Genomic DNA, 23,473 nt, shown 5'->3' with positions numbered 1-23,473 from the left:
ATCAATTATTCAAAATAGCTCATCTCATTTCGAACATTTCTGGATTAATTTGCGTTTTACGCGACACTCGTGCCGATTGACACGAACCGACAGGACTTTTTAATACGCAATCTGTCAATCAGAATCTTATCTCAATAGCAATCGACCAATCAGCGATCGATACATCGTGCGCGCCGCTTGCTAACGAACTGTCTGCCATTTTCTAGACAGGCTCAATGCCTTATCTCATTTATTCAATGACTACAATGAGTTTCGTTTATTTTGTTCGAAAACATAGGCAATTAAATATACAGAAACGGTGTAAATAAGGTTTATGTAACTCGGTAAGTTGGTTTCCAGAAAGATAAGTTAGAGGAAATCATCATATAAAATTTCCAACGCGGAAATGTGGTCTTGACAAGTGCGAGTGATTTCAATGAAATGTGTAGAATTACCAAAAATCACCCTTATAGAAAATTAAATTAATTCAGATATTGAATATGTTATATAATCAATATTGAGTAGGAATGTAACTCGCGTATATGTAAACTAATTAAGAATATTGGTATTTGTGCAACTTAACGAAATCGCGTATCATGCCAAAACAAATGAAAACTATTTTATGTTACTTTATTAACAAAAACGTATCGATGCTACCGTTTTGATGTTCTAGACTTTCAACTATAATACTTGATAAATGTCCCTTAAGCAAAGTTTTAAATTGTTCATATCACATATTTACGTATTAACATGTGGGATTTCTGTACCCGCTCGGCGTCAAAAAGCGTGTTGAACGTTAAGCGAAATTCCAGTTATTAAGAGCTATTTTAGTCAAATACAAAATATTGTATTTTCTTTAATAACATGGGTTAATACCAGTGTTGAGGTGTTCATTATTACTAATACCACCATTATACGTAGAAACAGGTGATATTGTGGGAAGCGTGCAAGCGTTTGAGGGCGTTTTTAAAGTACTAAAATACCCGTTATACATAGCTAATGTTCTTTAAAAACTAATATTTTTGCATAATACATATGACACAAACCCCTTTTACCAGTGTTAAAGGGGTTGTAAAAGTCCATAAAAATCATCCGGAATATTTCGTAATCTATTGGCAATCTCTATATAGGCAAAGAAGCCACTTTTGTGTTAGCTTGTCTAGGTTTTCTTAAAGCTAAGTCACGTGACAAGTGGGCGGATCGATCATCGTCCAGGCGAGATGTCAAATCATCACCGCCATGCTGCCTTGTAAGTGACCGTCTGCTTTATGGCCGCCTTTCTTCATGTAAACCGCCTAATTTACTGATCACCATCCGACTGTGTGGGAAACCTACCGTCTTCAGGGTAACCATCCGTCTGCCTGAAAACCGCCCGTTCGACTTGCAACCATCCTTATGTCTGGTAGGTCTTGTCCAACTGTCTTTTAACCACCAATCTGCTTATTAAGTATACATCCGTCCACTTGGTAACCATGACTGGCAACCGCCGTCTGCTTGGTAACCAACCTTATGCCTGACGACCGCCGTCTGTCTTGTAACCAATATTATGCCTGGCAACCGCCCGTCTTTTGGTTAACCAATCGTATGCCTAGCAACCGACCGTCTACAGGTAAACCACCCTCCTACCTAGCAACCACCTTTCTGAATGGTAACCATTATGAGCTTGGTAATTTCTGATCTTAATCGCTATTCTACTTTTTAACAATAAACCTGCCTGGTCCACTCCCCGTCTTGGTCGGTTATGAAATAGCTCCCGCCTCTTCCGCCACTTCCGGCTCTCAGACCACCACCACCGTTGCCCTCTATTATGTAACCGTCATCACCAGCGTTACCCATGCTTTGCGAACGAGTTTTATCGGGTATTTAAGCTACCATATCAATTACCAAATTAAAATACAGTGACTAAAATAAGCAACTAGGATTTTTAGTTAACTTTTCTAATGTATTCTGTTCGCCCAATTAAACTTTGTAAAAAACGGTTCAGCTGATAGCGCGTTCTAGCTTTATTTGTTGACTGCATTAATGATTATTATATCAGTTTTGAATCCGTATAGCTGCTATACATATGAATCTAAAATTTGGAACATCTTCATGCTAGTTCATTACAGTGCTGTAGATACAGAATTGTATGCCATACATTAAATTTATAATAATGTTCCAAGTTTTATTAAATAATTGTCGAACTATTATTTAATTTTGCGTTCATTTCCTTCGTATCAAAACTCCGCCTCGTAGAATATTAGTCAATACAAGTATACTTCGCAAACTAGATGAGACACGCTCTCGGAAAACAGGGTTTAATGCATGTCCGTACAGTATCGTCCCACATAAGCAATTTAAGTTCGCACAGGCCAAACAGGGACGACACTTTACTCTCATGCATGAAACTTCGTTTTCTCAGAGTGCATCACGTTTCTAAAATACATGTAATGCAAGGGTTGCACGGGTCATACTAGTTAGCTTGCGCAAACATTAAGCAATCTGTTTTATTATATGAAGAATAGTTGAATGAATCCGTTTTTAATCTCGATATAACAGACGGCACTGGATTTGATTCCCCGCCTTTTGTTGTATTGTCGTTAGTGCAATCGCTTTTATCGGGAGTATATAGAGAGTGATTTATACCACAATACGCAACGGTACGATCAATATTACACGCTATAGGAGTATAAATAATACGTCTATAAATTAATAATTATTTAGTTTACGATAAACTGCGCCTGAAGAATAACATGATTAAAATGTTAACAAGGTGTGCATACATTTATGTTAAATAAATAAACAAATAGTTGTTTATCTTTAAATTCGATTTATGATGAAGACCAAAACTTTATTAATGAGTTCTTATTCAACATTAATCCAACTGAAAACGTATTTAATACAGCGACACTTAATCAAACGGGTTTAAACAAAAACAACAGACCTTTTGTGAAATATTGATAACAACCGTTTAAATAATTAGACCCATATTTCGACTTACATTCTCTTTGGCCAAATAGTTGAGACTAATCGCGGAAAGTGTTTGGTGGATTTTCCTCACCGAATTTATCGCGCTTAAGATATCCCAAGAATTTAAACATATACTAGAAAATGAAAGAAAAAGTCGGTGATTAACGAGCTTTTTGTGTTCTTAAATTGTGTTCGAAATAGATTTATAGTAATGTTACATTTATAGCAAAAGGGAAAAATGGGCTTGAATATCATTCTTTGCGTTGACAGCATCACAAGACTTTTTGTGGAAACCCATTCAAAATTTATTTCCTAATGTCTGGAAACGCCCACTTTACACATCAAACGTGTTATTTAACCGATGTTATAGTTTTTGTGTGAATCTTTTTTTCTAAAAATGCAAAACAAAAGTACGTTTCTGAATTGAAGACATTGTTCTCATCTACTAAATGCTTCAGTGTTTATGTTAACAACCAATGCATGTTCAAAGAAAACGAACATTTTAAAGATGCCATAAATATTTCGTTTCTAAACACATACCTAAGTTAACAGTGAACTTTGTTTTGAGTTGTGTTGTTACATTCAGCTCACAAAGAATATTTAATTTTAAATATAAAATATAATTGTGTGATTTATAAACCATTTTACTTTTGCTGAACTAAATAAATATCGTTTGTTCATTAGTCTTCAACTGCATTATATTTCAATGTTTTCTCGTTATCTGCCAATAAAACATTTACAGCGTTAACATAATTAACAAAATTAACATAGATGTGTTCATTTTTTACGTTCGTCTAATATATAGTGTTTCTCATATGTCTATCAGATAATAACACATGTCTCGCCTTCGCAATCTTTCCCGTCCGAACAAAAGAGCCCACATCGACCTCCTCCCCCTCCCTGTTCGTCCGAAACCATCCCTTTCGCCAGTCCGCCTCCGGATCCGAACAAAACCCCGTCCTGACGTTCGCAACTCCTAACCTTTCCGCCGTTTCCGTCCCAAAGAACCCCTCCGCCGTCTATAACAAAAACGCGGACGCCGTCAACCAAAATCCCTCTCCATCGCAACCTCCAGTGACACAGCGTCTTTTGCCACCGCCACCGTTTGTAATGTGCCACATGATCACAAATGTTGAACTCCATAAATGTCCGAAAGCTTTAGTTAGAGTAAGTAAAATTGATGATTTGTTCTTAAATCGATTTAGAGAGTCACGTATTCCAAACTTTGGGTCAAATATGTCGGACAAACATATAACATTTATTTATCTTTTAAATTTCATACTTGATATTTTTATAATCACTTAGTTACAAAAGAGATTAAAATAGCATGAGAGCATGCAGCTACAATGCACGTGAAAAAATAGAATTTGCAAAAGTACAGTCATGTACATGATTCTGCACTTTGTGTACTTGGTATTATTGTGTTTCTCCTATCTGAAGTTGATGGTTTGTTATCTTTGTGTACGGTTAGTTATCATCCGTAGGTTATAAATCGTTATCCAAGACATCGCCAATATTTAGTCGTATTTGTTGTAATTAACACTGTATTAACCATATGTCGTGCAAGAAAACCGGATTATCGACTTTTGTCGTAATATATAAGAGCCAATATACAATTTCGCCCAAAAGGTTGTCCTTTGCAATTATTTTAAGACACAATCACATATAAACAGTTTTATAAACGTTTTCGATGATAATTAATGTATATGTCCGGAAAGATGCAATTTTCTTGTCCTTGTATACATGTATATGACAATTACATGTGAATGAAAACCCTACTTTGCCTATTTTTTGCTGTCAATTTTTTTTTAACTTTATATGCAAGTTAGTCCACTTTTCCTAAAGGTTTGTACCATTATCTTATAAAATGTATAAAATACATCATCCAAAAATATATTTTTACTATCCTTACTATGTATTACCTAAAATAACCAGCTTAAAACTTGTCCCCCAAATACAAAATCGTTTTGTCCTTACAATAACTATGCTGTGGGTAGAAATATTTCTTTAGGGTAAAATCATGAAATCTACGAAATGAAAAAAACGAAAGTACGGTTGTTATTTAAAAGCATTATATTTCTCTTTCCGGGATATTTTTTCAATATGTTGATGCTGCATTAACGAATATACGTGCATATGAAGTGAACACACCAAAAATAAACAACGGTTGCGATAGACACCTATAAACTGTTAGAAACACATAATATCACTTAAGCATTAGTTCATTTTTGTTGGTGCAGAATTTATATATGTCGTGCATTAATTTATGACATCAATCTTAACTTGTTATATCTAATTTAAATCTAAATTATATTGTTTCACATGTGTTTCATTAAATTAAACGCTTGCATTAATTCGGCTCTACTGCCGTTTGCAAATTTTTGCTACTGACGTTTGCCATAACTAAATGTACTACTGACGTTTTCCATATTTGTTTTCCCTCTTTAAACGTTTATTTAATATCTGGTATATATTTGTGTTTGTTTAAGCATAGACATATGTAATATATGTTCGTCCGGTAAAGCAAAGACAGTTCTGTGATCGTTAATTTTCGAGAACACTGACTCTTTGTAATTTTACTACTGACGTTTGCTTCTTAAATGGAAATTTGCGAAGAAGTGTTCTCAAAAACCAGAGCAACACACAAAACGCGTGATATACCGATCGAAAGCTATATGCATGCCATATTGCCTGCACTTGGTCGTATGAAAGTCAGAGAATGATCAGCAAAGATATTGGAAAAAAACTTTCTTGCGCGGCTGTTTGTTGTCATAAAATGACTACTGACGTTTACTTTTGTGGTCACGTGACAGTTTTTGTTCATTCACAGTGGCTACACTCTTTAGTACATTTGGGTAGAACAGGTGCTTGATTTCTTTTGGGGATATCTAAAAAATTGTCTGGGCACAGTGGGGATCAATTCCTAACCTATCATTCACCATCACTATGCAAAGGCAATACAATTAAAAAGTATTTTTGTTTACCAGGATTAGTAAGTGATGATGATAATAATGGTCTCAGTCATATGTGGAAGTTGTTGCTTTAACCTTTTACCACTTAAAACGTATCTTTATGCATTAATTATGTAGTCCCCTAGAACGTTAAATTTAATTTAAGACCTTTCTTACTATATTCATGTTTTAAAGGTTTTATTTCAAACCAATAGTTACTGATGAGCAGTTACTTCCAACATTCTGGTTTTGTGCTGTTTGCGGTTTGCTTCTGAGTGGGAATGATTAATGAGTTTGAAAATGGTGATTTATGTGGTTATTCTTGACAAATTAATGTTTTCTTGAATATCAATATTTTCAGCTATTCCCAGTAAAAAACTTGTAGACTCAGGGCCCTCGTTTGACCATTTTTGTGGCTGAAATTCGGCCCCATCCCTTAAAATAGTATACTTTTTTCCCTATTTCAGCTAAAAATCCCCCCCTCCAAAAAAAACCAATTGTATTAAATTACATTAAAATAATGCAATTTTAAGTGTTTATTGGTTGCTGAAAAGATCTTCTAAAATTCTACAGACCTTAGGGTCTGCGTTTAGATTTTTTTAAATTTATAATGTGGTTATCTCCGCCGTCCGTCCGTCCTGGCTACTATTCTTACACTATTAGCACGAGAACCTTGAAACTTACACACATGGTAGCTATGAGCATATGTGCGACAGTGCACTATTTGGAATTTTGATCTGAACCCTGGTCAAAAGTTATGGGGGTTGGGGTGGGGCCAGGGTAGAGATTTTCACTCATTTTTTATGGTTATTTTACATTTTTTTCTTCATTTCTTAACAGATTTACTTCAAATTGATACTGAACATCTCTTATGACAATACGGTCAATCTCAATTATGCATGGCCCCATTACCAACCCTGGTGCGCTCCTGGGTCAAATAATTTGCGTGGGGATACGCGTCTGCCTCTGCCACGCCATTTCTAGTTTAGTATTTGAGTCAACTCCCTTACACTTTCCTCCATAAGAAGCAAAGTGAAAATGGCTATGTACAAACAGCATAACAATGAACTGGGAATGTTCAAGTTATATGAATAAACTTTATGTTGTGTTCTGTTCATAAAATTTAAATCCAGAACAGACTGCGAGTTACTTAGGTTTTATGCTGTTTGCTGCTCATCAGTATATAATGGTTGGAATTGAAGCCTTTTTAATTTTAATCTAGTAAGAAGAGCTTAAATAAAATTAAATTTTTTAAGGGACTACAAACGTGTCAAAAAACGTTCAAAGGCCAGGAACTATATTTGAGTATGATACCCAATTTATTTAAAATTGATAATGCTGTTCTTCAATACGTACTTAAACAACAAAGCGAATTAGGTACTTTTGAGTTAGAACCACTTGTTTTTAACTAAATATGAATTCGCTAAATGTAATTATAATGATGAGTAACATAATTAGCTTGACATTCATTTGATAAGAACAGTATACTTATGCTTTAGAAATCGGTTTGTGAACAAGAACCCACAGTCACTGTTTATTTAAAATTAATCGCAAGTGGTGTCATCAATATTCTATCAAGGATGTGATTTTTCCTCTTTTTAGCTGATTTTCTCCCTTTCAATATCGAAATAAGATTTCAAAAATTGTTGTAAACTTTGCTGGAAATATATAAATCGAAGATTTTAGTTGAGCCTTGTAAGGGGGTAGGGCATTTTACTCCCTTTGAGGTCCAAAATCACGACCCTGTTCTATGGAGACTGATAATATGATAAGAGCAGAAAACATAGCAATCACTAACATTATGATCCCTGGTTTACAAAAATTCTGCAGGTGACTGTTCTCTATTACAAAACGATGAAGTCCACAACAGATCCGTAGAGTCGACCTTGGGTCACATACTGGATCCATGAACAATTGATAGTGTTCGTAGACAACTTCTGTAGAACGGAAAACTCACAGCTGATATGCCTTTAGATAACATTCAGAAGGCTAAGAGCAAAGGCCTGTTGCAAACGCAGCGACAGAACAGCGCTGGAATGATTACGTCGCGGTATGATTCGGACACCGAGGGGCAACTCCCTGCACCGTTCAGGTGGGAATTTTGTTGTTTGAGGGACACTTCTACTGTATGTGATGCTGTAGATTTTTGTTCAAGGGATGTCACTCAAGTTATTGAGTTTGTTATTTAAGAGATGTTACTCTATGAGGGCAACTCACTGCACAGTTCAACAGGGAATTTTTATCGTTCAAGATACATTTCTATGTGCTATAAAAAAATTATTCATGGGATGTAACTCAAGTTGTCAAGTTTATGTTCAAGGGATATTAATTTCCCAATATGAAGACTTCACAAAGTGAATTTTCCCAATTGGAGGTTTTTATGCCCCCCGAAAGAGGGCATATACTAGTCCGTCGATCTGTCTTTCCGTCACACTTTGCATATAGGTTTCGCATTTAGGTTTTGAAAAATGCTCATAACTTCTATGTCGCTTCAGATAGCAACTTGATGTTTGGCATGCATGTGTATCTCACGGAGCTGCACAAATTTTGAGTGATGAAAGGTCAAGGTCAAGTTCATCCTTCAAGGTCAAAGGTCAAATATATGGCTTCAAAGCGGCGCAGAAGGGGGCATTGTGTTTCTGACAAACACATCTCTTGTTTGTGCTTTTTTCCCACTTTGTCTGGTACTGGCACTTTTCCCAATAGGGCAAAAAAAGGCTGTATTACTTAAATGATAAAGTTTGTTGTTTAAGGGATATCACTTGTTGATGCTTTTTATTTTAATAATCAAGGGATATTACACCTGGATGTTTAACAGTTTTTATACCCCCACAAACGAAGATTAGGGCGGTATATAGGAGTGAACTTGTCTGTCTGTCGGTCGGTCTGTCTGTCGGTCCGTATTAAGTGTCCCCTCTCTAATTCAAGTAGTTTTCATCCGATCTTCACTAAACTTGGTCAGGAGTTGTATCTACATGATGTCTACGCTAAGTTCGAACATGGGCCTTGCCGGGTCAAACACTAGGTCACGGGATCACTTAGTGCGTTTTAAACATTCAGCATGTTGTCCGCTCTCTAATTCAAGTAGTTTTCATCCGATCTTCACCAAACTTGGTCAGAAGTTGTATCTAGATGATGTCTAAGTCAACTTTGAATATGGGTCATGCCGGGTCACAAACTAGGTCACGGGGTATCTTAGTGCGTTTTAAACCTTACCATGTTGTCCACTCTCTAATTCAAGTAGTTTTCATCCAATCCTCACCAAACTTGGTCACAAGTTTTATCTAAATGTTCTCTAGGACAAATTTGAACATTTTTGTTTATTTTTTTTATTATTTTTTTTCCAATCTGACAAGACCATTGTGAATAAACAAAAAAACACACAAGCCCAGTATGCTTTCTTCCGCCTTTATACAACTCATCATTTTTCATAACTATTCCTCTGTTGTTCTTTTCTTTTCTCTCTAAAAAAATAACTACTATATTAGCATATCTTGTATAACATGTCTGAACTTTATTGCTTTGTACAATCACTATGCTGTATGATCATATACATGTTTACATTGTATGTATGATATTGAATAAAAAAAAGAGAAAAAAAAACAAAACAAATTTGAACATGGGCCATTCCTGGCCTAAAACTAGGCCACGGGGTCACTTAGTGCGTTTTTTAACATTCAGCATGGTGTCCGCTCTCTAATTCAAGTAGTTTACCTCCGATCTTCACCAAACTTGGTTAGAAGTGTAATGGAGATGATCTTAAGGCCAAGTTAGAACATGGGCCTTTCTGGGTGAAAAACTATGTTAAGGGGTCACTTAGTGCGTTTTAAAAATTGAGCATGGTGTCCGCTGTTTTTTGTGAAGACGGCATGCAAAATAGTATGTGTCAACAGGGATTTCAATAGACGCAGAATCCTGCGTTTTGACGCGAGCAAATTAAAATTGAATCGTTCTTGACGCAACCCTTTTTTCTGCCATGCGTCATTTTGACGCAACGAAAATTTAACCCGTGCGTCAGTCAGTTAACATCTCGAGTTCCATGGTAATAAATCCTAAATTGAAACTCAATGCGGCATGTGGGGGTATTTGTCAAGTCTATGACAAAGCTCTAGTTGTTGAAGTTAGGTTGTTCAAATGGTCAAATAATATAACATATGAAGAAACACACATTTTTAAAGTGTTTCTTAAATAATCGTTAATATTTTTTATTAATTTTTGTGGTATCATTCCTGACTTTTTTATAATTGTATAGAAGTGATTGTTTTTCATGGCTAAGTAGGGACCTTATTAATGGCTCTTTCCACCAGAGAACCTCTCCTTAGTAGAATTTAAGAAAAATGATGCAATTTTTAATATAGTTCAAGGTTCCCTTGGACATTTTTCCCCTTTCTCAGATTTGAAGATATTTTCCCCTAAAATGAAAGTTCTGACTCGTTCTCCACATCAAAACAAAAGTTGGTGTGCAGATGGATGTTTACATTTGTTCAAGGGTTGACAGGTTCATTTGAATTTGCAAATAAATTTATTATAGAATAAATGTAATATAAAATTGAATATATTTATTATTATACAGGATAACATATAACAATTACATGTATACTTTATTGGCCAAGAAATTGAAATTCATATATCTACTTTCATATTAACATAATATTTTAAACATAAAACTAAAACTTTTACCTGCATTTTCTTTACTCTACAATTATAAATGGGCTGTGCTCTGTGAACAGAGGGTTTAATGCATGTGTGTAAAGTGTCATTCCAGATTAGCCTGTTCAGAATGATATTTTTTGTTTATTGAAAATCTCTTCTAAGCAAAAGTCCAGTTTAGGTGGAAAGTGTCGTCCCTGATTAGCCTATGAGGACTGCTTCGGCTTATTTGGGACGACACCTTGCACACATGCATTAAACCCCCTTTAACAGAGCACGGCCCAAATGTAACTGTGAAGTGCATTGAACCCTCACAAACATTTATACAAACTATTCAAACATATTTTATTTTCAGATTTAAGATATTTATTGCGTTTCTTTGAAATGTTCAGATCTAACCAGTCAGATTCTATGTTAAGATCTAACCAGTCAGATTCTATGTTCAGATCTAACCAATCAGATTCAATATTCATATCTAACCAATCAGATTGAATTTTCAGATCTAACAAATCAGATTGAATTTTCAGATGTAACTAAAAATATTCTATGTTCAGATCTTACCAATAAGATCTAACCAATGAGATTCTATGTTCAGATCTTAACAATCAGATTCACTGTTCAGATCTTACCAATTGGATTCCTTGTTCAGATCTAACCAGTCAGATTCTATGTTGAGATCTTACTAATCAGATCCTTTATTTGGTTCTAACAAATCAGATTCCTTGTTCGGTTCTAACAAATCAGATTCATGTTTAGATCTAACCAATCATATACTTTGTTCAGATCTAACAAATCAGATTCTATGTTCAGATCTAACCAATCAGATTGTATGTTCAGATTTTACCAATCAGATACTATGTTCAGATCTAACCAATCAGATTCCTTGTTCAGATCTAACAAATCAGATACTATGTTCAGATCTAACCAATGAGATACTATGTTCAGATCGAATCAATCAGTTCTTTGTTCAGAACTAACAAATCAAATTATATTTTCAGATCTAACCAATCAGATACTATGTATAGATTTAAAGCATTCAGATTTTTAATTTAAATCAGATTTTAGTTTTGTATTGACGCGAGCTGATAATATTTTCAGCTCTAAATCATAATATTATATTTTCAGGATTAAGAAATCAAATTCTTTTTCAGATCAAAACTGCACCACCTGTTTGGCCAGATTGAAAAAGAGTTTGAGACGCTGTACACAGAAAACCTTCATTGTAAGTTTCGAAGTAAAACAAAAGTAAAGGGTGGTAGACTCAAATCACATTCAAACTTGCATGGATTGTTCATTATGATTTGAAAGTGTGCATGAAAGAGTTTTGTATCATTGTAAGTTAAACATTTCTTAAGAAATGCCCCTTTTTGAAATTAGAATTTCTGCAATACTATTATTTTTGCTATATACTTATTAGATAAATAGTAAACATTCTTGAAACTACAATATTCCAAAGTGTTATATTTCTAATATAAAACTGTATATTGTCCATCTACATATTTTTATTTCAACACATTATGATACAGGAGTCAAAACTGGCCTCACCCAGGGGGTCAAATACATGTAGTTTATACATTTATAGTAGTATGTAACAAAATACCTTAAAGCCCAATTAACACTCAAAATCAATGAATATTTGGTAAAATGTTTCGTTACATAAAGTTAACCAATACAAAATCAGTGTTCCCTATAGCAATAGCAAAAATGTCAACGCTAGATGTGGTATCATAACATACATTTAATAAGATACACAATGCTTGTATACGAGCATTTTGTATCTTGTTAGCTCATCTATTTTTTGAAAACAAATTATGAACAATTGTCATCACCTTGGCGTCGGCGTCCGGTTAAGTTTTGCGTTAAGGTCGACTTTTCTCATAAAGTATCAATGCTATTGCATTCAAACTTGTTACACTAACTTACTATCATGAGGGGACGGGGCAGGCAAAGTAAGATAACTCTGGCGTGCATTATGACAGAATTATGTGCCCTTTTTATACTTAGAAAATAGAAAATTTGGTTAAGTTTTGTATTTAGGTCCTCTTTATTCCTAAAGTATCAAAGCTATTGCTTTCATTCTTGCAACACTTACTAACCATCATAAGGGGACTGTGCAGGCAAAGTTATGTAACTCTGACTTGCATTTTGATGGAATTATGGGCCCTTTATACTTGATTTTTTTTTAAAGTTTTATGTTTTGGTCCATTTTACCCCTAAAGTATCATAGATATTGCTTTCATCACTCGCAAACTATCATAAGGGGACAGTAAAGGACAAATTGCATAACTCTGGTTGTCATTTTTTCGGAATTACGGCCCTTTTTTGACTTTGAATATATGGTTAAATTTTGTGTTTGGATCCACTTTACTTCTAAAGTATCAAGGCTATTGCTTTTAAACTTCAAATACTTTCATGCTATCATGAGGGTACTGTACCTGACAAGTTGAATTTTACCTTGACCTTTGAATGACATTGATGTTTATTTATTAAATTTTGCTTAAATTGCCATTACTTCTGTATGTATGATTAGATTTGATTGATACGTTGACAAAACAACTCTTACCTGACAAACCACAACAGACTCCACCCAAACCATCCCCACGCTCATCACCCCCGCCCCGAATACCCCCCCCCATTTTTTCCCCTTAAAGATCATCTTATAAATGACCACCACACCCTAACACTATACCCCCTCCACCCCCCCCCCCAAAAAAAGATTTTTTAAAACATGGTTGAAAAGCACAAATATTTTTTTTAAACATGGTTAAAAAACACAAATATTTTTTTGTATTATTTTATTTTTGAAATACCGTCCAACCATCCCACCGAACACCCCCCCCCCCCCAAAAAAAAAAATAAAAAAATCATTTTTGTTGCATTTTGTTTGCATGTTTTGAAGATAATGTAATAGATGACCACACCCCCACACTATACACCCCTCTCCACTCCACCCCTCCATCCTTTGTGATTGAAATTGAGATAGGTCCCTTCACCTTTGAAAAGAAAAATAGATGAGCGGTCTGCACCCGCAAGGCGGTGCTCAGAGCTCCAGATAAGGGACGTACAGCCGTACATACGGCTTTTTCATGAAGGTTTACGCATTTATTTTTATAAACTGGACGTACAATTACGACTTGAATATCCCTTTTACGCATTTACAAAAAAAATCTAGCCGTACCGATACGTCCACGTCAGCGCGGCGTTATTTGTTGGTCTCTTACCTAACGGCGCCTTTTCGTTTATTTAAATTACCGAAAAGTTGTAGACTGGGTTCGGTATTATTGTCTATTCTGTCGCGTGATTGTTGGTTACTTTTCAAACCCGTCAAAAAATATGTCTGCGCGCAAGGAGGGCCGGCTACACCGAAAGCGGTTAATAAAACACACTTTGTTGTCCTACAATGGCTACATACGGTCGTCTTACCATCCTGACATTCAATCTGTAAACCCAGGAAAAAGACATTCTCGCCCCGATATTAAACAATTTGATTGCATCGGTGGCTAAAAATGTGGCTTTGACAGTTAACTGCTAAAGCAATTATTCTTTTGGGATGAGACAGTGACATTAGTGTTCATTAACTTAGCTAACTAGTTTGCTTGTGTTTTCTTGTCAAGAAAAATTATTTAAATGAAGAACTAGTATTTAGTCATGAGTTTTAATGTGTAGTTGTATTTGCATCATAATTTTGAATGGAAAACCTAATAAAGTAACTGTTTAAGAAGCTAAGTATATTTACTATAATTGCTGCGAATGTTTCTGTAAAGGCAGTTATACACCCTTCAATATTCAAGAACACGGGTAGTACAGTACTACCTGTATTTTTTTATATGGTAGTACACGTACTAATTGATTTTCAGCGTTACTCCTTGTCTTTCTGTCAGTGGCAGTACCGTTACTAATTTCACAAATCCTTATCTGGAGCTCTGCGGTTCTCATGTTAAATCTATGTTACCAGACCACATTGCGTTGAAAAGTTTGGCTATTGCTATAAGGAACACTGATTTCGTATGTATGAACTTTATTTTTCAAAATATTTTTCACAATATTCGTTGATTGTGAGTGTATATTGGGGTTTCAACATTCTTTTCCTCTGAAACCTAATAACCCAAACATTTGATATTGTTTAAGTAGCACAGCATTGTTGCTTTTCTACTAATTTAGTTCCAATTATGCCCGGAAGTAAAAACTGGCCAGACCCAGGGACCAATTTTTAATTCTTTCATCTTGATACATATTAATTAATGTGGTGTTGGGAGAGGAGGAGGGGGGTATTTGTCACTTCTGCGATATGCTCTCATTGTATTGCCTGATGTGTTATGAAGGTATTGGTGTTTTAATGATAAATTTAAAATAAACTTGCGCTGCTGTGGTTTATATTGAAAAAATACAACTTTTTGCGTTTTCACATGAACACCGGGATTCAGATTGGATTGTCTGCTCACATGACCCAGCTTCCTGATGAAATAGAGGATATTTGTTGGATTCTGTGGAATATCAATTTTAATTCATGAGCGATCATAGAAAATATTAAAATAAAATATATTTTGTTCTATAATTCCTAGTGATAAATTTACTAATCGATATTCCTCCGACTTAAACAAAATCTTTTTATTTTATGCCTTTTTTTCACCGATTATTTACATTGTTAAAGAGTTTTATCTTGAGAATTTCGCTGCAATAATGACGTCAGTTTTTGATGAATAAATAAAAGGTATTTTTCACTTTTACACTGTTTGAAACAGTGAATTATCAGTTTTAATTCGCTGATATTTCTCTTCAAACCACCGGAAAGCATAAAATAATCCACTTCGACAGCAAGTTAATTTGTAGATATTCATGACTGTGTTACTTTTTACCCAACAGTGCAGGACAAGGTGGAGACCCTTCAAGAGAGACTGGATGCCTACATGGCGGTGGACAAGTCCATCAATGAGCCCCTGGAAACCGTGGATGGGGCCACAAAGGCTAAACGATGTAAGCAGTGCCTTAGATTAAGCCTTTCCCGATCAGATGCAAAGTGAAAATTGCTTTATGCAAACAGCACAAAAAAAGTATCTCGCAGTCAGTTTAGTTTAAATGCTGTTTGCTGCTAATCAGTATCTCAGGGTTGGAAATGATGCCCTTAAAAATTTAAATGTATTAAGAAAAGTCTTGAATTAAATTTCATTTTCTAAGGGAATAAAAATGGGTCAAAGTGCGTATGTAAGTGGTTAAGGGTTAACAGGGTTTTACATCAATATTTTATGGTAGGGGTCTTGGCATAGATGTTTTTAAAATGGTCAAGTCTGGTTTTAGAAAACTCAGGCTGATATCACTTTTTCATATATTGATATGTTTATGAGATCAGCTCTCTGAAAATTGGGCTTAATGCATGTGCGTAAAGTGTCATCTCAGATTAGCCGATGCAGTCAGCATAGGACTCTCTTTAAGAAGGGATTTCCTTAAAACAAAAAACATTTTTTCAAAGTGCAAAGAATTGTACCTGATTAGCCTTTGCAGACATTTTTTTCCACAAGCTCCATTTTCCCAGAGCAAGGCTCTAGTTTTATTTCAAGTCCAGAGCTCCTGATCAGAGGGTTTATATGTGCAATGGGTTTTATAAGTGTAAGCTCCTGATCAGAGGGTTTATATGTGCAATGGGTTTTATAAGTGTGAGCTCCTGATCAGAGGGTTTATATGTGCAATGGGTATTATAAGTGTGAGCTCCTGATCAGAGGGTTTATATGTGCAATGGGTTTTATAAGTGTGAGCTCCTGATCAGAGGGTTTATATGTGCAATGGGTTTTATAAGTGTGAGCTCCTGATCAGTGGGTTTATATGTGCAATGGGTTTTATAAGTGTGAGCTCCTGATCAGAGGGTTTATATGTGCAATGGGTTTTATAAGTGTGAGCTCCTGATCAGAGGGTTTATATGTGCGATGGGTTTTATAAGTGTGAGCTCCTGATCAGAGGGTTTATATGTGCAATGGGTTTAATAAGTGTGAGCTCCTGATCAGAGGGTTTATATGTGCAATGGGTTTTATAAGTGTGAGCTCCTGATCATAGGTTTCATATGTGCAATGGGTTTTATAAGTGTGAGCTCCTGATCAGAGGTTTATATGTGCAATGGGTTTTATAAGTGTGAGCTCCTGATCAGAGGGTTTATATGTGCAATGGGTTTACAAATGTGAGCTCCTGATCAGAGGGTTTATATGCGCAATGGGTTTTATAAGTGTGAGCTCCTGATCATAGGTTTCATATGTGCAATGGGTTTTATAAGTGTGAGCTCCTGATCAGAGGTTGCTATGTGCAATGGGTTTTATAAGTGTGAGCTCCTGATCAGAGGGTTTATATGTGCAATGGGTTTACAAGTGTGAGCTCCTGATCAGAGGGTTTATATGTGCAATGGGTTTTATAAGTGTGAGGCTCTGATCAGAGGGTTTATATGTGCATTGGGTTTTATAAGTGTGAGCTCCTGATTAGAGGGTTTATATGTGCAATGAGTATTATAAGTGTGAGCTCCTGATCAGAGGTTTATATGTGCAATGGGTTTTATAAGAGTGTAAGTTCCTTTAGTAGACTCATGTTGTACACAACAGTCAAGGACTGTATCAAAATAATAAAATGTATTCTAAAAGTGAGCGTACTTATGGTTGTGTTGTTTATATGAAAATATCAGTGATTTAAAATGGAAAATTCTTTTTTTAAATATTGACAAATAACAGTGAAAATCTTCAATAATCTTCACGGTTTCATGGTAACACCTCTTTCCTGGTTCCCGAATTAAGAAAAAAAAGATACTCATTGTCAACAACTAAAATTGCCATTTTTGTTTTGCAGCAGATAACAAATATGTTAAGACTTAATGGAGTTTGTTAATACAAATCTAATTAAAACATACTTGCTTATAAAAATATACATGGGTTTCATATCTATTTGCCTTATTTATTATGCTCCCCGAAATAAAATTTCGGCGGGTCATATAGTTGCCAGTTTGTCCTCCCTTAATTACTTCTTTACTTCCTTCCGTCACACTTTTGCTACCGATTCTCATAGCGCCTCCAATACTTTACCAATCGCTTTCATATTTGGCATGTAGGTACCTTGCATGGACCTCTATCTTTTGATGAGGATTGAGATCACTGGGGTCAAGGTCACCGAGGCTAATAATAGACTTCCTTCCGTCACACTTTTGCTACCGTTTCTCATAGCGCCTTCAATACTTTACCAATCACTTTCATATTTGGCATGTAGGTACCTTGCATGGACCTCTACCTTTTGATGAGGTTTGGGTTCACTGGGGTCAAGGTCACCGTCACCGAGTCGGCGAGGCTAATAATAGACTTCCTTCCGTCACACTTTTTCTACCGTTTCTCAAAGCGCCTTCAATACTTTACCAATCGCTTTCATATTTGGTATGTGGTACCTTGCATGGACTTCTACCTTTTGATGAGGTTTGAGGTCACTGTGGTCAAGGTCAGAGAGGCTAATAATAGACTTTTTTCCTTCACACTTTTGCTACCGTTTCTCACAGCGCATTCAATACTTAACCAATCGCTTTCATATTTGGCATGTGGTACCTTGCATGGACTTCTACCTTTTGATGAGGTTTGAGGTCACTGGAGTCAAGGTCAAGGTCACCGAGGTTAATAATAGATTTGTTTAGGTGGTTATTAACACATAGATTGACAAAGCGCATCATCGGGGAGCATCCATCAGTTTCACTGTTATTCTTGTTTTCTTATTTAGATTAATGAAAAAATTGTGCATCCTTGAAAATACCCAACACAAGGATAGTTGCTAACATTTGGTTGTGTGTAACCCAGCTGCAAGTCACATATCCCAGAAGATCAAGAAGTCTTACATCGCCTCGACGAGTCGACTGGTTTCCAGTTTCCGCCAGGCGGCCCCTGCGTACACAGTTGTAAAGAGCTTCCACGGCCACAAAGACGGGGTGTGGGAAGTGAACACATCCAAACTGAATCCCCAGATTATTGGGACCGCATCTGCTGGTAAGGGACTTAAAATGTGTTTTCGAATGGGCTAAATTTTAGAAAAACACAAAGGGCAAGATTGTAGAAAAACAAATTTTGGGCAAACTTAAGGAAAAACACATAATGAGTTAGATTAAAAGAAAACACATAATGGGCTAGATTTTAGAAAAATTGCATAATGGGCTAGAATTTTAGGGAAAAACATGCATAATTGGCTAGATTTAAGAAAAACACATAATGGGCAAGATTTTAGAAAAACACATACTGGGCTAGATTTTAGAAAAACACATGAAGGGCAAGATTTTAGAAAAACTTACAATGGGCAAACTTTAAAAATAACAAATAATGAGCTAGATTAAGAAAAAAAAACGCATATGTGCTTGATTTTGGAAAAACACATAAAGGGCTAGATTTTAGACAACCACATAATGGGCTAGATTTTAGAAAATCACAATGGGCTAGATTTGAGAAAATCACATAATGGGCTAGTATAAAGTAAAACACATAATCGACTTGATTTAAGAAAGAAAAACACATAATGGGCTAGATTATAAAAAAACAACATAAAGTAAGGAAAACACACCATAATGGGCTAGATATCAGAACAAAATACCATTCCCCAATCAGAACATGCATTTAACCCAAATATCCCATATAACGAGGCCTTTAAATCATTTGTACTTGAACTTCATTTTACCATTCCTCCAATCCGCTTTTGTATTTCTTCACTGTAGATCACTCTGCCCGGATCTGGAATGTGGAAACCGGACTGTGCCTGCTACAGTATCTGGGTCATGCAGGCTCGGTAAATGCGATCCGGTTCAATCCAGTCATGGACCGCGTCGTGACAACTTCAGGCGAGGGCACGGCACATATCTGGTCACCCCAGGTCTCGATTTCTTCAATGGATGCCTTAGTGAGTGGTAGCTCAGTGATTTTTTTTAGGCAATTTCAGTATAGACTTAGTTTTAAACCCATTTTTTTGCTCCATTGCATTGTAATCCTTAGGTTTATTGACACGGAGTTAATTTCCTGGGACTAGAACCAGTACTTGGTGTTTATTGTGGAGATGGGAGAAACAGTACATGGTGTCTATGGGGGAGATTGAAGAACCAGTGCTTGGTGTCTATGGGTGAGATCGAAGGAACTGTCCCAGTGGGGATCGAACTTGGGACTTCTTGGTTGCCAGTTGGACTACATATCCACTACGCCATGGTGACCTCTAAGTATGGACTTAGACCCAAGAGTTTGAAGATTTACAGGTTACTAATAAAATGTAATGTCATTGGACAAATTGTTCAATAACATGAATAATATTGTTGTAGGAGAAACATGCAAAATTAGACTTAACAATCAAATGTTTATAGAATATCACACTTTAAAGAATAATCTTTAAATCTGCTTAGATTTAAGTCTTATATATGTTCGGTGAATAGAACCCAGGTTTTCAACAAGGTTGAATATCCTTGTTGTTAGATTGTGTTATGGTGGGTGGAGGGGCGGACTTGGGGGTAGGTGGCGTCAACAGTGGTACCTGGTCAATAACTTCGTTGGTATTGACCAATCTCGATTTCACTTTAGATAGGAGAAGCTTGCACAGAGACTTAACGAGGATTTGGTTTTGGGACGTATTGGGTCAAGATGAAGGATAATGTTACTAAAAAATAGAAAAGCCGGAAATAGGTGTTTTTTGTTCAATAATGTTCTTGATGAAACTTGCATGCTTAAATTGAAATCTAAGTCACTTTCATTAAAAAATGAATACAAGAAAAACCTCAATATTTTCTTTTTTTACAGAGGTTTTGCACTGAAATTTGTTATGTATGTTTGAAGGTAGCCTAAATGCACACTTTGGAAAACATTTTGTTGCCAGTCATGTCAATGTCACTTTTACTAAGAATTAAAGACCAGTGGCAATTTTATATATTATGAAATACATGGTTATTTAATTACAATAAAATGTGTCTGAGTACAAAAAGTTGCAAATACCAGCCACCATTGGAAAATACGCTCCTGTTGTTTCCTTTTATACAAAATTCTGGAGTTTTAATAAAACTCTGCGAGTGATTTTTTTACCTGCGAGTCCTGTGTCCTGGACTCACAAAAACCTCTGGGGATGCAAAGTTTCCAATTGTGTGAGTCCCAAAAATGCATTGAAATTTCTCCAAAAATAATATCGTTTAATATTTGGACTCATTCTTTCAATACTGGAATTCGAAGATTTGCAAGTTATCTAGTCCCAGGACTAAGATGAGAAAATTTGTAAAAATATTACTGCTCTGCCATTTATATTTTTAGCGGGCCCAGTCATCCGAGGATGATCTTGATATGTCAGACCAGTGTGAAACTAACGAAGGTTTGTACCTGAGGACCAAGTCACAGAGATTGTTTTGTCTGAGGGCTCTGATGCAAGGATTTGGTGTATTCAAGGGCCCTATGGGATATATTTTGTGTAATTCAGGTTTCCTGTGGAAGGGATTTATTTGTTGTAAATAAGGACCCTCTGGACATGCATTGGGTGTAAATGAGGGCCCTATGGGAGGGATAATATGTTGTAAACTAGGTCCAATTGGAGTACCTAGTGGACAAGATTTGGTACTATTAAGGCAATAGTGGCCAAGATTTGGTATACATTAGGGCTTAGTTGCAGAAATTTGGAACACTTAAGGAGCTGAAATTTTGTGTACATGAGAGACCAGTGGCCGAGATTTGGTATACCAGTACATGAGGGCCTAGAGGTAGGGATCTCCTGCAAATGCGGGCAGAGTAGCTGAAATTGTAAACGCTTTAAGGCCAAGGGGAAGCAGGGATTTGATGTACATTTGTGCTGTGTTGCAGAGATATACATGAAGGCCCAGTGCAAGAGATTTTATACATATGTATACAGTCAGGTATAACATTTTGTCAATATTAATGATGCAATTGTATAATTATCTAGTTGTCGTGAACACTTATAAGTGTTCAACATTATTGAATGCAAAATTAATAACATCATAATTAATTGTGATTCTGAGTGTTAAATAATTCTGTTAATTAAACAGTTTATCCTAAGTTTTATGTTCTATCCAACTATTCTTTCTTTAAAGTGTGTTGAACGTTTGTTTTTTTAGAGAATCCAGATCAACCCACCACTCTCCGGACCCCACTCCGTGAGCTGATTGGACATCACAGTGTGGTGATTGCAGCTGATTGGTTGAACTTTGGTGGTCAGGCGATAACCGCATCCTGGGATAGAACGGCCATCTTGTTTGACGCAGAAACTGGGGCAAACTTGACTGTTCTCAAAGGTAAGTTCAGACTGGACGTACTATGTTTCCTAAGTCTTTAAAGATACTTATTTACAGATGCTTTATACTTAAATGTACTCTCTTTTTTGCCCCCGAAGGAGGGCATATAGTGATCGGACTGTCCGTCCAACTGTCCTTCCGTCACACTGTGCGTTTAGGTTTCGAAAAATGCTCATAACTTCTATGTCCCTTGAGATATAACCTTCATATTTAGTATGCATGTGTATATGGAGAAGGCCTTTCAATACTCATACAAACTTTGACCCCAGTGACCTTGACCTTGAACTAAGGGTCTGTGTTTAGGTTTCAAAATCTGCATTTAGGTTTCGAAAAATACTCATAACTTCTATGCCCATTGAGATATAACCTTCATATTTGGTACGCATGTGTATATGGACAAATCTTTTCCATACGTACACAAATTTTGACCTCTGTGACATTGACCTTTAACTTAGGGTCCGCTTTTATATTTCGAAAACTGTGTTTAGGTTTCAAAAAATGTTCATAACTTCTAAGTCCCTTGAGATATAACCTTCATATTTGGTATGCATGTGTATATGGACTAGGCCTTTTCATACGCACAAAAATGTTGACCCCTGTAACCTTGACCTTGAATTTTGGTCCGTGTTTAGATTTCGAAATCTGAGTTTAGGTTTCGAAAAATGCCCATAACTTCTGTCAAAGCGTTTATAGGGGGCATATGTCATCCTATGGTGATAGCTCTTGTTTTTTTTGTATTTTCAAACAAAACTACAATATTTGAAATATATATATTAACCTTAAAACTATATTATGAAGTAAACAAATGAATTAAAGAAAACAAATAGATTAATAAAAAGATTTGTCATCATAGGTTTTGAATATCAGGACCATGCATGCCCTTTTTCTGTTCATGTGCATTTATGTGGAGTTCTCTTCCATACAGGCCACGACCAGGAACTGACAGACGTAAGGGCTCATCCCAGTCAAGACCTCGTGGTGACCTCATCCAAGGATACGACCTTTAGACTGTGGGACTTCAGGGACCCTAACATGCCTGTCACAGTGTTCCAGGGCCACAATCAGTAGGGGCCGCTATTTCAGAGCCTTTCTCTATGAAAAAAAAGGCTAAATATAGGCTAATATTTGATAGGCTATATTTGAGCCTTTCTCTATGAAAACAAGGCTTAATATAGGCTGATATTTGATAGGCTATATTTGAGCCTCGCTCTATGAAAACAAGGCTAAATATAGGCTGATATTTGATACCCTATCTTTTAGCCTTACTCAATGGAAACAAGGCATTATTATAGGCTGATATTTCGATATTTGATAGGCTTTATTTGAGTCTGGCTCTATAAAAACAAGACTCAATATTGGCTGATATTTTGATATTTGATAGGCTATATTTTAGCCTCGCTTTATGAAAACAAGGCTAAATATAGGCTTATATTTTATAGGCTATATTAGAGCCTCACTCTGTAAAAACATTGCTAAATATAGGCGAATATTGGATAGGCTATATCTAGTGCTTTTCCAAGGAGGGCAAAGGGGCATGGCGCATTACTTTCAAAACGGGCATTTTAGTGCACAGTTTAGGCAAAAAAGGGCAAAAACGTTCCCTGAATACCTGAATTACGGGTAAGCATGTAGTCGCATCAGAAGTTGCGGAAAAAATAACATATAAACAAGCACATTAATATAT

The 23,473-nt window shown here is 36.0% G+C and overlaps 2 protein-coding genes across 40 annotated transcripts in view; one reads left to right on the top strand and one right to left on the bottom strand.

Moving 5' to 3' along the window:
- LOC127881542 (uncharacterized) overlaps window positions 1–23,473 on the bottom strand; it is a 533,182-nt gene that overhangs the window by 305,187 nt on the left and 204,522 nt on the right. The window lies entirely within an intron of this gene.
- Window positions 1–23,473, top strand: part of LOC127881551 (WD repeat-containing protein 37-like) — a 364,483-nt gene that overhangs the window by 335,963 nt on the left and 5,047 nt on the right. The window contains exons 1-8 of one of the 3 annotated variants that reach the window (XM_052429535.1): window positions 7,721–7,971; window positions 11,681–11,751; window positions 15,393–15,503; window positions 18,335–18,520; window positions 19,237–19,418; window positions 20,801–20,858; window positions 21,613–21,789; window positions 22,715–22,853. The exons of the other annotated variants lie outside the window; for them this stretch is intronic. Coding sequence (XP_052285495.1) covers window positions 7,844–7,971; window positions 11,681–11,751; window positions 15,393–15,503; window positions 18,335–18,520; window positions 19,237–19,418; window positions 20,801–20,858; window positions 21,613–21,789; window positions 22,715–22,853 — 1,052 coding nt within the window. The 5' untranslated portion in view covers window positions 7,721–7,843. Of the gene's footprint in view, window positions 1–7,720; window positions 7,972–11,680; window positions 11,752–15,392; window positions 15,504–18,334; window positions 18,521–19,236; window positions 19,419–20,800; window positions 20,859–21,612; window positions 21,790–22,714; window positions 22,854–23,473 lie in introns of those variants that run through there. 3 annotated transcript variants of the gene reach the window in all.

Source organism: Dreissena polymorpha, chromosome 5 (genome assembly GCF_020536995.1).
Source record: "Dreissena polymorpha isolate Duluth1 chromosome 5, UMN_Dpol_1.0, whole genome shotgun sequence".
NCBI classification, from domain to species: Eukaryota; Metazoa; Mollusca; class Bivalvia; order Myida; family Dreissenidae; genus Dreissena; species Dreissena polymorpha.
This window is presented reverse-complemented; position numbering and strand designations above follow the sequence as displayed.